The sequence below is a fragment of the Leuresthes tenuis genome, unplaced genomic scaffold, assembly GCF_036924035.1.
Source record: "Leuresthes tenuis unplaced genomic scaffold, fLeuTen1.0.hap1 SCAF_22, whole genome shotgun sequence".
NCBI lineage: Eukaryota > Metazoa > Chordata > Actinopteri > Atheriniformes > Atherinopsidae > Leuresthes > Leuresthes tenuis.
Genome location: NW_027325376.1, coordinates 10,066,334 through 10,082,054, shown reverse-complemented (window position 1 = coordinate 10,082,054; position 15,721 = coordinate 10,066,334). Strand labels below are relative to the sequence as shown.

At 37.7% G+C, this 15,721-nt stretch overlaps 1 protein-coding gene across 10 annotated transcripts in view; it reads left to right on the top strand.

Annotated features, from left to right (window-relative positions):
- Window positions 1–15,721, top strand: part of LOC140282017 (uncharacterized) — a 55,643-nt gene that overhangs the window by 28,043 nt on the left and 11,879 nt on the right. For 8 of the 10 annotated variants that reach the window (XM_072376560.1, XM_072376557.1, XM_072376559.1 and 5 more), the window contains 17 exons: window positions 1,458–1,490; window positions 2,742–2,777; window positions 5,343–5,387; window positions 6,819–6,881; window positions 8,859–8,927; window positions 9,675–9,719; window positions 10,193–10,237; window positions 10,508–10,585; window positions 11,164–11,187; window positions 12,516–12,560; window positions 12,749–12,793; window positions 12,997–13,077; window positions 13,391–13,453; window positions 13,608–13,658; window positions 14,264–14,290; window positions 15,090–15,170; window positions 15,494–15,529. In XM_072376560.1, the coding sequence (XP_072232661.1) occupies window positions 1,458–1,490; window positions 2,742–2,777; window positions 5,343–5,387; window positions 6,819–6,881; window positions 8,859–8,927; window positions 9,675–9,719; window positions 10,193–10,237; window positions 10,508–10,585; window positions 11,164–11,187; window positions 12,516–12,560; window positions 12,749–12,793; window positions 12,997–13,077; window positions 13,391–13,453; window positions 13,608–13,658; window positions 14,264–14,290; window positions 15,090–15,170; window positions 15,494–15,529 (867 nt within the window). The remainder of the gene's footprint in view (window positions 1–1,457; window positions 1,491–2,741; window positions 2,778–5,342; window positions 5,388–6,818; window positions 6,882–8,858; window positions 8,928–9,674; window positions 9,720–10,192; window positions 10,238–10,507; window positions 10,586–11,163; window positions 11,188–12,515; window positions 12,561–12,748; window positions 12,794–12,996; window positions 13,078–13,390; window positions 13,454–13,607; window positions 13,659–14,263; window positions 14,291–15,089; window positions 15,171–15,493; window positions 15,530–15,721) is intronic. The other 2 variants (XM_072376553.1, XM_072376554.1) reach the window with 2 other exon arrangements.

Sequence of the window (15,721 nt, the reverse complement as noted above, 5' to 3'; positions counted from 1 at the left end):
TAAACTGTTCTTTAAAACATTTTTCACATTATCGTGGTCCTGCTGTGAATAATTCTGGGGGAAACATTATTCATGCTTTCTTACAGTGCAGTCATAGCCTGATTATTTGCTTAACAAGGTGAGATCTTCTGTAGTTTCTTCTTTGTACATGATGTAGAAATTAAGTGCAGATGTTCGGCATTTTTATATATCTATCCTTGCCAAAAAGCAACAGGTGTAAACCAGCTCTGATTTGGATGTTTGTTTTGAATTCAATGCGGACACAACAATTTCAGGCAAATGGGCCTTCCTATAAACTAGGCTTTAGAGCAACCACAACATGAAAAAAATGTTGTCTCTGAAGTATTTGGCCAAAAACATCTCTGCTTCATCATGTAAAATTATGTGCAAGACTTTTATCTGCCATAAAATGTAATATGAGTATGTTTTTTTTCCTGTTTTGTCAGCTAGCTGTAAAAGTCCATCTCCTTAGATCTTTTACCCTCAATTAAATCTAAAATAACTTGTGAAAATGCCTATATAAGAATGGAATGATAAGTTTTAAGATAGGGACTGAGGCACTCTGAGTGCGCAACAAAGCCCAGCTGTAAACAGTAAGACACTTTATTGTCTGCAACGGAAAAAAATGCTGCAATTAAACATTGCCTTGTGTGCTGTGCATCATAATGATTCCCATAAAAAGCTGAGGGCAAGAGGCATTCCTCCGACGACTTCTGAGCGTGAGGCGTATGTGTACTGAAACCGCAGAGTCCACACCAGAGCTAAAGACCCAGTCTCCTCCTCTCTGCTCCTTTTTCCCACCAACCGCCCATAATTACACTTATTGGCCCCTTGTTTTATGTCTGCTTTTACTGTACACTGCAGTAGTAATGCCATGCATAAGAGAATGCCTGGGTTCTGGATGTCTGGACAGCTTCTTGGGAAAAATTTGATATAAGTAGCTCTGTCTCCATCTTGTTCAATACGTTACCTGATCACATGTAATGAAAGGGGCATTTGAATGGTTACAGAATATCTATCAAGCCTCTTAGCTCCTTTACTCCTGTGGATTTCCTCTGTTATAGTGTAAAATTTCACCCTCCTCATGTCATCACCACTACACAGATGCACTCTGATATTGTAAAAACAATGTAATGATTCCCGGCACTGTAGTCTTATGAATGTTGTCTAAGTCTTTTTGACAAGTTACATTGAGGGTTCACTGTGTTTACAATAGCAAACAATCTTCTTTCTAATTGGATTTCCTCACGGTTTTATCCACAAAAATGCAGCTGTTGCAAAACTTTATTCAGCATTGTTCAGTAAATTGGCTTCTTATGTAAAACCTCATTTTTGTAACTAAGTTTACTGGTAAAGTCATTTCTGTGACCTTAACGAGAGTCCCATCTAGTCTTGGAAAAAGCCTCTGTTACATTTGGTATTTTATGTCCTAATGTTTTCCTTTTGATTTACCACAGGGTGACGCAGGCTCCTCTGCAGCAGGTATCAAGGTGAGTGCTAAGCTAATGCTCATGTTTTTATATAGCTTCATAACATAGCTAAATTAGTAGTCAGTTGCACCTCATGTAAGTACAAAATCACATATGAAGATGAGAAAATAAAGATGTTGTCAAGATGAAATTTGTTATTGTTTAACATCTACATTTATTATCTATACTGTAACTTAAAGTCATAACTAAAATAACCCCATGTACATGACCATAAGTAAAAAAGTACATAATGTCATACTTAATTCAAACTTCATCAAATTGCTATTTGATAGTGACATAAATATTTGTGAATTTACTTATCCTCAAAAACCTGGTACAGTATATGTTATATTCACATTCCAAAGCTTTAGCAAACATGCCCAAATAACATCAGGCTAAGGCTTAGTTTAGCTTAGTTTAACTTTCTAGCAGTTGCATTTCTATTTAAAGTAGAGATAAAGCATAAATGAATTTGCATTCAGAGTTTGGCTAATTGAAAAAAGATTTTATTGACTACCTAGCCAAACATTAATGACATGCTGGGGACCAGCAAGTTTGTAAAACTACCAGGTGAAAAATAGGGCAGGTGTTGTGATGATCCTCAACTCTCTTATCATTGTGATTCTGCACAAACTCAATCAACTAAGCGTCCACCAACAACAGTCCCCTAACAGAGTTCAAGAATTTTAACTTGGCCTTTAAACCTTTCAGGCATAAATCTGATTCTTTGAGCTGGTTTCTTGCCCCTCCTACTTCTATGGATTAATCTAGCTCGTCCCAAATTGTATCTAGTTCTTTTTCTTCTCTTTGAGAAGATGTAAGAGTTATCACTCTTAAGTTGGACTTAAAACAGAACATAGGTCAATGTAGCCTCAGTATTTTGACACTTTTTATGAAACTATTAGAACATGTTTTCATGCAAATATATAAATTTGCTTTACTCTGACCTTAAGTTATGACACGAAGCAAGTGCTAAGAAGTGAAAGTGAAAGATGGATCAATTACCAAAGTCTTCATCAACCAAAATGTTTTGTGATCTGTTACATTCCACACCAACAGCTACTGGAAAGCTACTGTAGTCCAATAAATGGTGTGAGTTCAGTACCAGCAGCATTGAAGGACAATATTTTCATATACATGTATGAATTAAATTTTACTGTTCTAAACAGCCTCTTCAAATTGACTGTAAGGATTTTTTGTACCATTTGTAATAATAGCAACCCAATCCTGAAATGAGGCAGCTGAAAGGCAAACTCTCTGCATGTGTTACAGGGTGAACCTGGAGAACCTGGACGAAGTGGACACAAGGTAATCATTGCAATTCACCACACAAACCTTTATGAGAAAAAGTGGACAGCTGAAAAAGTTAATATATATTTAAATATATATGTATATATACATATATATTTACAGTTACACGCATTTAGCTGTTGGGGTCTTATTTGGCTGAAATTGTATTATTTATGATCATTATTATTGATATTTGTTTCTGATTATGGAAACAAATAGAGGTGCAACGGATCAAAAAACTCGGATTGGTTCGGATAGTTTTGCGGATCAGAGTCACGAATCGGATCATTTTTTGGATCAGCAAAAAAAAAAAAAAAAAGACAAGACAAATAAACATAAGTTTGGTCTTTTTGTTTATTAACACTTTTAAATTATTAAATTAAAATACATAAAATCATTTTGATGTGCACAAGGCATAATATCTTCTTTTTAACACAATTAATGAAAAACAACTTAAAGTGCAACATAAAAAGGCATTTTTCCTTCCTTTAACCGAATTTGGCCTCAGGTCTGCACCTATAAACGCACCCATAGCGTTTGTGATGGTTTTAACCCGGTCGGATTGTGCAACAAGGGGCTGCATAATTGCTGCGGTGATATGCGGTTGTTAAGCAGCCTTCGTTTTCACTCCTGTCAGTGAAACACAGAGGTGATGTTGCTTCAAATCCGTGGCCATGCTTGATGTGTTTCCACTGTCATTTGACTTTCTTGTGCCACAGTGCCTACACACCGTCACGGTTTCATCCGCTAACCTCTTTTCCCCATACAGGGGACTTAAATGACGCAGGGTGTTCAAGCTCTTCCGTTCCTCCGCTCGCCATGACCATGCTGTGACTTTTTTTTTCATAAATCAATTCGCGGATCATGTGCGTGCCGAACCGAAGATATTGATCCGAACGGATCACGGATCAATGATGATCCGTTGCACCACCAGAAACAAAATATTCTGCCTTGTCAAAACAAAAAATCTGCAACATACATTAACATATTGATATACCTGTTATCTGGAGGATAAATGTAAAAGGTGAAGCTTTCGTCTATAGTGTCAGAGAGCTCGGTGAAGATTGCATATTTAAACCCCGTTGAGCCTGTAGTGAAGTAATGATAGATGGACATGTAGTATATGCAGATGTACCTTTAGTGCATTAAAGTGCTCCAACTCATTTTGCATTTACTTTGCTGTGACACCAGAATATATTAATCTTTTCATTTTGATGTGTCTGTATATGCTAGTGGTCTAAGTTTAGCCATTTTTTGCTACCATAACCGCTCTCCCAACCAACTTTATTTTAAGCTTTTCAAGGCAACAAAGGAAATCAGGACAATGCTCCTGAAGAAACAGCTGCTGATGAGAAACTAATCAAACAATCACACTGCAGAAGTGGGGCTTTGCTCCGGCAAAATGACAGCTTTTACTTGGCCAGACTGCCGCTGAGATTGCACCAGTACTTCATCCAATTAAATTTTTTAATCCCATGTTTTGCACCCCATTAATTTGTCTTCTTCCTTCTCTGTTTGGACAAACTGGTTCCAGACAGACAAGCTTTTACAAAGTACATTTTACTGCTGCTGTGCTGCAAAGAAAATGCGTGTGGGCTAACTAATTTTTTTTGACTGCCTAATCTTCTCCTTCATTTTTCATTCATTCTGCTTTTGCTGACACATTTCCAAATTGTATTTCTTATTAAAATGGAAATCACAAGATTGAGTTGTTGTTTCCATTTAGATATTTAGCATTGGATGGTATTCAACAAGTGTTGGTGAAGTAGTAGTCCACAAGAAGGACTTCTATTCATTAACTTTACAATGCTTTTAAAAGCCACAATGTAAATTTACAGCCTCCGCTACGATCCCCTGAGTGCCGTTAAAGTTGATCATTCTCGTGCAGCACTAATCAGTTCTTTTCATAACCCATAAATACAATGGTCCTAATTGAGCATTGAATTATTCCAAGTCAGAATTTTTATATTGGAAGTCCCTCAGAGGCTTCACAAGGGACCTGACCTCTGATTTTTTTTTTTTTTTTTTTCCAAATGACTGAGTGTTTCTCAGTCTTGCCGGTGATGGAGTTTTCAACTTGACAATGACCCGATCTTGGTAACAGCAAAATAGGCCAACTCCCAATTTCACACACTGCCAAACTCCAATGATTTTAAATCCATTGCAGGTCTCTCAAGCAGTCTTTGGACATTTTAATCCACAATATCTGAGAGTTTTCAAGAAACCAGAACTTTTCACACTTACCCAAACTAATATAATGACAAAAATAAAACTCCTTTTGTGCTCTTCTTGAAGGATTGAGTGTTATAGCAAGCACTAATCACACCGTCAAGCCATGGCTGCATGAGTTGGTATGAAAATGCATGTGCAGTTTCTCCTGTTAATGCTTACCACATGCATATCACAGTAAACGTACTCCTGTGGACTGGAGGCCTCTTTTCAGAATTACAGCAGCTTGATAGCTGGAGAAAATGTAAATAAAAAATAATTAATTAAGCCAGTTGAACCCCAAAGAGCCTTCAAATGAGGCTTGACTCAGCTTAGCTTGGCTTGGCTGTAACATGTCACACTCTTCCTGTGTAGGGAGAGCCAGGACTTCCAGGGCTGCCTGGACTCCCAGGGATAAAGGTAATTGCTTCGCTGTTTTAATCTCCAGTCAGTCTTGTCCCTGTCCATCCGCTTCAGCCCATCTAAGAGCTCAGAGCAACACTCTACTGACCTATCGTCATGGCTCATATATGGCACTAAGGTCTGATAATCTTGCATTTCCCGCTGTTAGGGATTTGCAACAACAGTACCCTTTAATGTTCATCTGCATCAGTGGCAGAGGAACAAGTGTGAATAACAAGGACTTTAGTGCTTTTGATCCGAGCTCGTCAGAAGTCAGCAGGATAATTGTCTCGTTAAAATCTGTGAATTGGATCCCCGGTAAACATTTTAGCCTCTTTCCTGGCATTTGCATTAAAAAAACTCAGGCTCTGTGCAAAATGTGTCAAAACTACTGCTTGTTAACAGGAAGAGGTTTGATTTTTTTTTTTTTTTATTAGTTATTAGAATGATTATTAGCAGTGTTTTTGCTGAACTTTTTCATTCTTTTTTTCTTAATTATTTTTAAAGCTTTATCGGGAACATAAACTAAATGCACAACAGCACACAATAGGTCACTCTCATCCTATGTTTTAAGAATAGTTACCACACTAATGTATTTCAGGACCATTAGCTTGAAAAATAACTCGTGAATACAAGGCATGCTTAAGAAGGCATGATGTTGATGCTTGTTACTGTTTTGGTTTCGTTCTTCCCTTTGTATGCCTGTAATGTGTTGGCCTTGTAAAAAGCTCTTTCATTTTATATTTTGTGTATTCCTGTTTTTACTTAAGAGGCCTGTATGCTTGATGGTTCCTAACAAATTTTGCTAATGTAGCACTCACAGATTCTAAGCGCGGCTTGCTCTTTATTCTCTGCCACATGTTTTGCTGTTTATCCAATCAATGCCTTCAGGTTTTAGAGCCAAATATCTATTATCCCTAAAGGGCTCCCTGAGTGCCTAATGTACTGTAGTGAGGTTTTGGTTGCAGATGGGGTAATAATATATTTGAGTTAAGTTGGTTCACAATCAAATGTAATGCAAGAATCACACCTCATTCCTGGAGCTCACTCCTCATAAGTGAAAGTGCAAATGTAAGAATGCTGAAGCTTCTTCATAAGTGGCACCAACTCTGTTTTTTGCACACTCTTCATCAGAACACTTCTGTGTCCTGATGAGTATCTATTAAGGTCAGTCGTTTTGTCTGTTCAGGCTCTAGAGACAGAGAGTTGTTGATATGTGTGAAACCACGGGCTAGATTAACACACTGCTGAGTCTGTTTGTGTGATTTGTGCATGCATCCCTTGACGTGTTTGTGTGCTTGTGAGAATGTATGGGCAGTAAGGGCATGGTTGTCATTATGAATATATTTATCCATGCATCTTGTGTATGTTTTTCTAGCTCTCATTAGAAGTGCACCAAAAATGCCCCTTGGAAAGTGAGTGATAGTTAGTTATTGTTTTGTTTTTCAGGGTGAGCCTGGATTCCTTGGTCCCCAGGGAGAACCAGGGCTTCCAGGACTCCCGGGAACAAAGGTGGGTGACCTTAGTGTTCCTCAGTAATATTGTTTATTTCGATGTGGGTGTAAATGTCAGCTCAGAGTGGGACCATTCATATTCATAGTTACCAATGCAAGAAAGACACTAAAGCTTTGATGTGTTTTCATCACATCCTGTTGCTGTGATTATCATTGAAATTGCTAATTCTTTATCTTCTTGTCCATTAATGTCACTGTACCAATGTGATGAGACCTCTCGAATGGTCACGTAGAAGCAATCAGAATGAGCTAACCCTTTGTTACTTGCATTGAGTCATGACATTGTCACACTGTGGAGCCAGCGGTAATAATCCAAACGCATAGAAATTATGCTCACATTGTCCTTTTGCATTAGGCTGTTTGCAGTGCTTTTACAATCAGTATGCTTTGGTTGTTTTTTTAAGTTCCATTATATTGTATAAAGGAAGAAGTCCAACGTGTTGTTAGTATATATGTTTTTAGTTCGGTGAAATCGCATAAAAATAAGAATATAAATGTTTCTTCAGCATGTTTCAACAGTAGCCCTGAACAGACAAACCAAACACAGCCTTTAGAAAGGGCATACCTTTTTATTTTAACCAAATAATTTATTTTTTCTGAGCAATTTTCTTTGACCTTGTTGTAAAACACGAGTTCAAGAAAAGTTGGTTGGACAAATTTCTAAGAACTTTTTTGGAAAAGAAAACCATGCTCAAGTAGAATCCGACAACGCTTTCATTAAGATGTGATGTGGGGTCTACAGTAGTTAAACTACAGCTATTCAAAAGGTATTTCACAAAAATCACATTAAGCATATTTCTTTATTATCAAGGTTGATCATTTGAAAAAGAAAAGAAAGGAGACAGGTGGTCACAAAATTGAAAAGATGTTGTCATTGGCTGCTCATTCTTCCTGTTTTCATGTTTATTCACATGAATCCAAGTTTGTACAACTCGAAAAACAAATGAAGCGTCACAATTTACGAACTGCGTGGTAATATCTTCTTGCTTTTTAAAAAAGGATGGTCCAGTGTTTACTTTGCTAAAGGAGATAATAAAGGAAACATAAAAGCTACATTTAATTTGCATTATAGATTTTTTTACCAGCTCTTATCATGACTGCCACTTAGATCCCATTAGATCATTTCACTCAGCTAACCTTCTGTGAAGAACAAAAAAAAGAATTATTAGAACAAACTCTGGGTATATTTAGTTCGTCGCAATTTGCAACTAAACCACTAGATGTCACTAAATCGTACACACTGGATATGAAGTGCAATGTGAGGATGGAGCTAAAAAAAAAAGGCATTGCAAAGAACATTTTCTCCCTATGAATTTACACCTTTGAGAATATTGCTAATTTTTCAGGGTAAACTACTCATAATGACACATTTATAAATTTACCATCAGAAAATAGATTTCCAATTAGTTCTCTGACTATATAATGTGTTATCAAGATCTATATGAAAACTCTCACTCTATCAATATGGCTGAAAAATAGTTGTAAGCAATAGACTGAGTTTCACCACATCTCCCCTATTGGCTGCTTTAGATATCTCTCCCTTGAGAGAAAAAATCTCATAACTACAGAAGCAGAAATATGCACTTGTGTTTGGAGTTTCAACCTGAAGGACATGGAAAGGCAAATAATTTAAATTTTGGGGTTTTCTTAAGAATTAACTCAGCCATGCTCGAGGTCCTGTCTACCAGAGAATATGTTGTGCTGCCTCAGCATGAGCATCCACAGTTCACAATGTAAATCTGCTGAGTAAGCACACCCGTGAGAAGGATGATTCAGGTTCTTTAGTCATGTCGATACCACATAACAGGAAGAGAACTGAAGGCCATGCTTGATGTACAGAAGATGCACTACAGCTCTTCTGCTGGCAATAAAGGAAATTGAGCCTTGATCAGCAGTTCTGAGAGGCACTGTAGGCCAAAGGAGAACAGGAGAAACTATTTTCTGTTATAGAACATTTTTTTTTTCTTTTGAAAAGGGTGAGAGAGGTGACCACGGACCACCAGGAAAGGGTGAACGCGGAGAAATCGGACCTGTTGGGCCAAAGGTCAGTAACTTAAGCAGACATGCATTCTTGTCCATATTTATGGTATGAATTAAATGAAAACTCGATCCTTCATCAAAAATTCTCGGAGTGTCCTGCTTGTTTCTTTGCTGCCATCTAGAGCTGTTTAACATAAATTGCACTCAGCACAATTTCCAGGGGTCTGCATTGGATTAACAGAAATCCATTCTCTTATCAAAGAATAATTAATTAATTTAAGAAATTCACTTGTGTGAATAAAAAGATTGGCAAAATCATTATAGTCAGTAATAAGTTCATGGCTTTCTTTTGAGTCTTCTTAAAGTAAACCAAATATAAATGAGTTTACCACTGTTTATGTCTGCCTGCAGGTAGCTCGAGCTCCAGTCTAAACTTAGACAGCTCAGAGCTCTGGTTCACATCCTTTCAGAAGCCCCACAAGTGAAACCCTGCCTTATTCATTGACAGAGTTCAAATAAACACTTGAACACTCAATGTTCTGCAGTTACGTCATATTAAAAGCTGGTTATTTTAGTGGAGCTGACTGTGTTGATCCCCAAGGAGTTAGAGAGGTCGGTGGTATTTTCCCAGTAAAATGTGCATTAGAAATATATAGAATTTTTCGTGTAGCATTTGAAGTGATCCCATGAGGAGAATGTGTTTTATATTCTTCAATGATGTGACTGTATCTGACGTATTTGGCTTCTTTAGTCTTTATTTACCCTCAAACCATGATACTTTTCACCATCTATGTTTTCTTACTCATGGCAGGGTTCACAAGGAGAGGCTGGTACACCTGGCCTCAAAGGGTCAAAGGTGAGGTTGGCACAAATGTTTTCTTTAATTTTGTGAACAGCAGTGTAATTAGCTGATGCCTGGGCAAAAGACCCAGCTGGATATATTTATCTGAGATGGTGGATTTTCACAGTTAATCAGTGCTCATTCTAATGTATTTAACTCATGCACTTGTGGGAATGGTAATCATCAAGGATTTAAGAATTCTTGTTGATCGTGCAACATGATGTGGAGCTAAAAACCTGCAGACAAAGAGTTAACAGGTATAAACCATCATGTCTTCACAGCTGTAAGTAACATTCAGTGCTGAGGGAGTCTTAATAAAATCTATCCCTGACGGAAGTACCGGTAGTATTTTTATAGTCGTATTGTTCTAAAATCTGAATAGAAATCAAGTTACATTCAGTTCTATAATTATACATACATTTGTAGTATATGTAGTAGTATGTGATGATATATTGTAAAATAAGATTTTGTTTCTCTCTTCACGTTAGGGGGAAAGTGGAGATAAAGGAGACTTGGGGTCTGCTGGCCCGAGAGTAAGTAACTGTGTTACAAATAAGTGCCTTTGTTCTACAATCAGTTTAATAATTCCATGATGTGACAGGCTGATTAATACACACAATTTAAATTTGCATGAGTTTACCACAACGCATGCAGTCATTTTTAATACAACCTGACACAATTTACCACCAGAGGGCAGCATTAAGCTCTTAGCAAGCTGCATAAGGACCCAAAAAATGGTGCTACATTTCACTGATATTATGTGTAAATCAGATGTATGAAATGCATTTGTTGGTGTCATGCAGGGCCCTCCTGGGCAGAAGGGAGACCAAGGAGCCACTGAAATCATCGACTACAATGGAAACATTCAAGAGGCTTTACAGGTCACTTATCACTTAATGCAGCACATTTCACTCACTTTTATTTCTTCCATATCTTTAAGAGTACAGGGTACAATGAAACATGACTTTTGTTTGATTTGGCCATGCTCTAATGAATATTTGAACCTCTGCCAGGGTATACACACCGTCAGCCAAGGTTTTCCACTACATTTGTCAAACTTCCTCTCAAGTTGCCTTTATATATACAAAAATAAATCACTATCTGTAATGAATCTGCAGTAAAAAAAGGACAGTGGGGATAGTAGATGCTCTTATTGACTGAAATGGGCCAAATACATGCACAAAATAACATAATACTTTTGTTTCAGTAAAAATAAAGTATGATACCTCACATTTTTACATGATCTAAAGGATTTCTATGATTACTGTTTATTGCAAACAAGCAAGTAAGGTGCAATTCCTTAACACTGTCCATGTCATGTTATCAGATAAATAAAGCAGATATTATTTTAATTAGAGTCTTACCTGCAGAAATGTGCTGACACAACGATTTCACATATGTGACCTCTGCAATCTTATCTCTCATCCCTTCCCATTTCCACTCCTCCTACCTACTACAGAAGATTACCACTATTACAGTCACGGTAAATAGGCTCTCTGTATTCTGTGTATTGTGTCATCTCCACAAGTGATTCATCTTTGTCCAAGCATGGGCCCAACCCAATACCAACACTGGTGTGCACTTCCCTGTTGCATTTGTCCTCCTGACCCAGCAACACGTTTGCTTGACAGTGAATGAAACCGATTTGGTGCTGCGACTGCGTGTCTGTGTGACCGACCTTACAAGCTGCCTGAGTTGCTGGTTCACCTCTTGAATGTCTACAAAACATTGTTTTAAACTATTTCAAAATAATCATAATAATAGAATTGGTTTATCTTTGTTTGTTTTGAAAAAGGAAGAAAAAAAAGTTACCCATATCATCATTTTTTTAAGCTGTAGCGGGTCGACGTTTATGACTTAAGTTTTAGTGTCTTATAATATATCCCGCTTGTAGATGTTGCATGTGGTGAAATTAATCACTAATAAATAGTAATTACCTATGAAATTAATCACCAGATAAGTTTCTAAGTGTGAAAGCTAAGCTTGAATTAGAAATGAAAGTTCCCCTGACTATGGTGAACTGGGAAACTGCTATTTATCTCTGCTTTGCTCTGTGATCACAATTTAGCTTCTTCAGTAGGACAAACCAGCATGTTTAGCTTGTTAGAAAATTAACTCATAATGATCTACATCCTCAGTGGGAAAAAAAATCCTTATTTTTCCAAACCAAGCAGAAGGAAATTAGAGGATTTAGAGTCATGCATTCTGGTGTCATTGTGGTATTTTGGCCTTCAGTTTCACTACAGTATAAATGATTATCCATACCAAATTACATTTACAATTTAAATAACAATAAGTTGCCTGAGTTTTTAAATCTGTTCTTCATTTATGTTTAGTCATAATTACATAGAATATTTAGTTATTTGTTTCCCATAATATCAAACACATTATGTTGGTTGACGTGATTGAAAATGAGCATGTTTGGCTTTGCGCTGAAACTCCTCTGAGTCTCTTCATTGCTTACCGAAACTGAATCTGCACATTTGTAGCATTTAGAAGCAAGTCACTGAGTCTTGATGGGATGATTGTCCTCCTTTTGCCTCTAAAATGTTGCTTTAAATGTCCCTGAATTGAAGGTTTAATTGCAATTTTATCCTGGAACCATCACATCCTGACATCACAACATGCAATTCTGTCAGTTGTTCATCATTCATTCAAGTGTTCTCGCTGCTATGACCCCTGCATGTGTTTTTCAGTTGAGCATCCTGATCATCGTTTATAACTGACTTATCATAAAGTGAGCTGACCATATGAACTCGTGCTGAACTATAGTTTCATTGTGTTTATCCCTCTGTCACTCTTTCTGTCCAGGGTCCTCCAGGGCCACCTGGACCAATTGGACCACAGGGCATAAAGGTAAAAATCATTCTCTGGATTTTGCGTCATTTGGTGCCCTTTAAATTAAACATTAAATATTGTCTCCTTATGTGTGTGGATATCACATCAACTTCACCTGTTAGAAGTCATAACAAACTGTGTAATTACCCAGCAATTATTGAATGAATTGATGATGGTTTTGTAAGAGATCATCTTTGTGTTCGCAGGGAGATCGCGGTATGCCTGGTCTCCCTGGACTCGATGGAGAAAGAGTGAGTTGATCATATCTTCTCATGTACACCGAGTTAAATTTGGAATAGGTTTATTAATCATGTTGATTTGACTATTCTGTGCTATTTAAACATCTCTAAGTCTCCAAGCTTATTAATATGATACAAAATACAATTGCATAAAGGGTGATAGTGTGATAAGTTAGAAGGGATCGTATTTGATTACCTTTGTGCACCTCTCACAGGGCTATAAAGGTTCCAAAGGAGATATGGGAATGCCTGGTGCCTCAGGGGAGAAAGGAGCAACTGGTTTACCTGGCTTACCTGTGAGAATCACACATTCACACACAGATAAGCATTTCAAATGTCTTTGTCTCTGTAGTCTTCAAACAAAACATCTCAGAAAGGTTTTTGTAAGAGCTTGATTGAAGGCAACTGGACTTATTGGTTCTTGAGGACATTTCACCTCTCATTTAAAGAACTTGCTCAGTTTTAACCTTTTGATGGAAAGTTTCCGGGTTACAGGCCTATAAGATTATATACTCCCTACCAGCTGGTTGCCTTTATTCAAGTTATAATGATTACCATGACATGGATGGCAAAGAATCTACATAAAGTAGTGAAGCATTTGTTCCATAGGGTGTCAATGGGGTAAAAGGGGACAAAGGAGATCCAGGCCTACATGGTCCTCAAGGTCCATCTGTAAGTAACATTTAAATTTACATGTCATAAATATACTCAGTTTTACAGACTCAGTTCTTAGCAAACTGCACTGCTAAGTACTGTTTAAACAAAATGCAGTCAAAATATAATTCCCTTGTCTCATCATAATTTGGTCATTGACATATATTTTCAGATTATTGGCCCCCCAGGGCCACCGGGGCCTCATGGGCTCCCAGGACCTATGGTGAGTATCTAATCCTAAAGAGATATCTGTCCCATCAGTGGACAACAAGCTGTACTTAATGCAGACACGTTGCAAAATACACTCATTCTTAAGAACGGATTAACATGCATAGAGGGGCAGCTCAACCTAATGTTTCTCCTCCCTGCTCGTGAGGAAGCCCAACCCATTTATCCTCTTGGTGTGTTTGATTCTTTTGTTGCAGTGACAGTTCTCTGACTGCAAAGCATACACTGTGGAGTGCTTTGTTTCATGTTGCAGCAGGTTTAAACTACATACAATGAGTCACTGTAAAAGACAAGCAATGAGATATCAGTTGATAATTACTGCCTAGTTTCTGGATCTTAGTTTTTCAGTTCGACTTCTGTGTAATTTTGCATCAGTGTTTGGCTGAACCAAAATGAAAATTAAACTCGGGGTGGAAAACCTGGTAGGACTCGCCTGTAGGAAGTTTCACAGTGCTGCACTTGCTCATCTTATTGCCCTGAGTCCACACAGCTCCCAGAGAAACCTATTTAACATGGTTACAGAAATGCAGGCTGTTAATCTGTTAAAGGCCTCCAAGGTAGTGCAAAAATTAATACTTGTCACTTTTGAATGTTTTTCAGGGACCCCATGGCTTCCCTGGGCCAAAGGTAAAGAACGTGAACGTGCATACTCCACATATATGAGTCATTGTCAAAGTTCATGTGTTAAACGTTGGGGAGGAAAGTGCTTATCCCTGTATTTTATTTTATTTTTTTGTATATATGCACTAAATGCTCAATACAAATTATAATCTTTAGCTTGCTAAAGATATTCTCCAAGGAGCATGGATAACTATTTTCTACTAAAAGAAATTTCAATAAAGAGAGATCAAATAAAAGGGAGAGCACGGGAAAACAGGTGGGAAGCAAAGGGAAAGCCAAAGATCTCCCTTATTATACTTTTGCAGAAGATTTATTACAAAAAAGCTTATCAAAGAGGGTTTATAGTGTAAATCATAAGACTATTTTCTTTTTTTCTGGCAATGTACAAATAATTGAGAAATGTCTTAAGACTTTTGCTCTGTGTCATGTGTTTTTAAGCTCATATGACCAGAGCTTTTTACCACATCTAATGGTCTCCCTCTTAGTACCAACTTCCTCAGTTGTTGTGGAGATCTGTGATCTGAAAAAGTGAAGTTAATAAGCTGTTGTTTCCATGCTCTAGAGTACCTTTATTAATCATTCAATATAACATTTTAGAGAACTGTAACTTTTTTATTAACATGTTAATTGTTGCGCATTTATCAGTATGACTTTTACTTGTGGAACAGATGATAACAACTGCAAAAGTTGGAGTTAATTGAAGGCTTCAATAAATTGTCCTGAGCCTGGCAGAATAGAGGGCACAGATGCAATTACAGATACAGTAACTGTGTATTATCTCCTTCTGCTTCTCTTATTTTCCTAGGGTGAGCCTGGTTTGCATGGTTTGAAGGGTATGAGAGGGGAACTGGGACACAAAGGGGACCGTGGACCGTTGGGTCTCCCTGTAAGTAGTGCACACACACTTTTATCTCTGACTCTAAAAAAAAGATCCATAATTTCTTTCACAGCCCAGTCCGATTCCTTGTTGTGCATTAGTGTGCACATTAGAGTATGTGTTTTTGTGTGTGTTTACATGCGTGTGTCTATAATGCCTTCTCCATTTTCTGTCTTCATTTCATTTGCCTGGACTGACTACTTTGCCAAGCTCCCTGTAACACAGTGTAATTTAGTTGTTGTAAACCCTGCCATCGACCTGTCCTAATAACAGTGTTCATCTGGTACTAATCCCGCCTTGTTCATGTCACTCATACCTCCATAACCGCACAGGGAGCCTCCGGCTTGGACGGCAAGCCCGGAATTAGGGTGAGTCATGTGATCAAGAGGCTTCACCACCCCATTAATGTCTACTTCTCTTCACCTCCATGCAGTCCCCTTTCCCTCATTTTGTTTAGCCATGTCATCTCAGTCTATGTACCACAAAGACATAAATAAATAATGAGTATTGCTGCTTATACTTTACATATTAGTAGCCAGAATGAAGCCACACTGACTTTA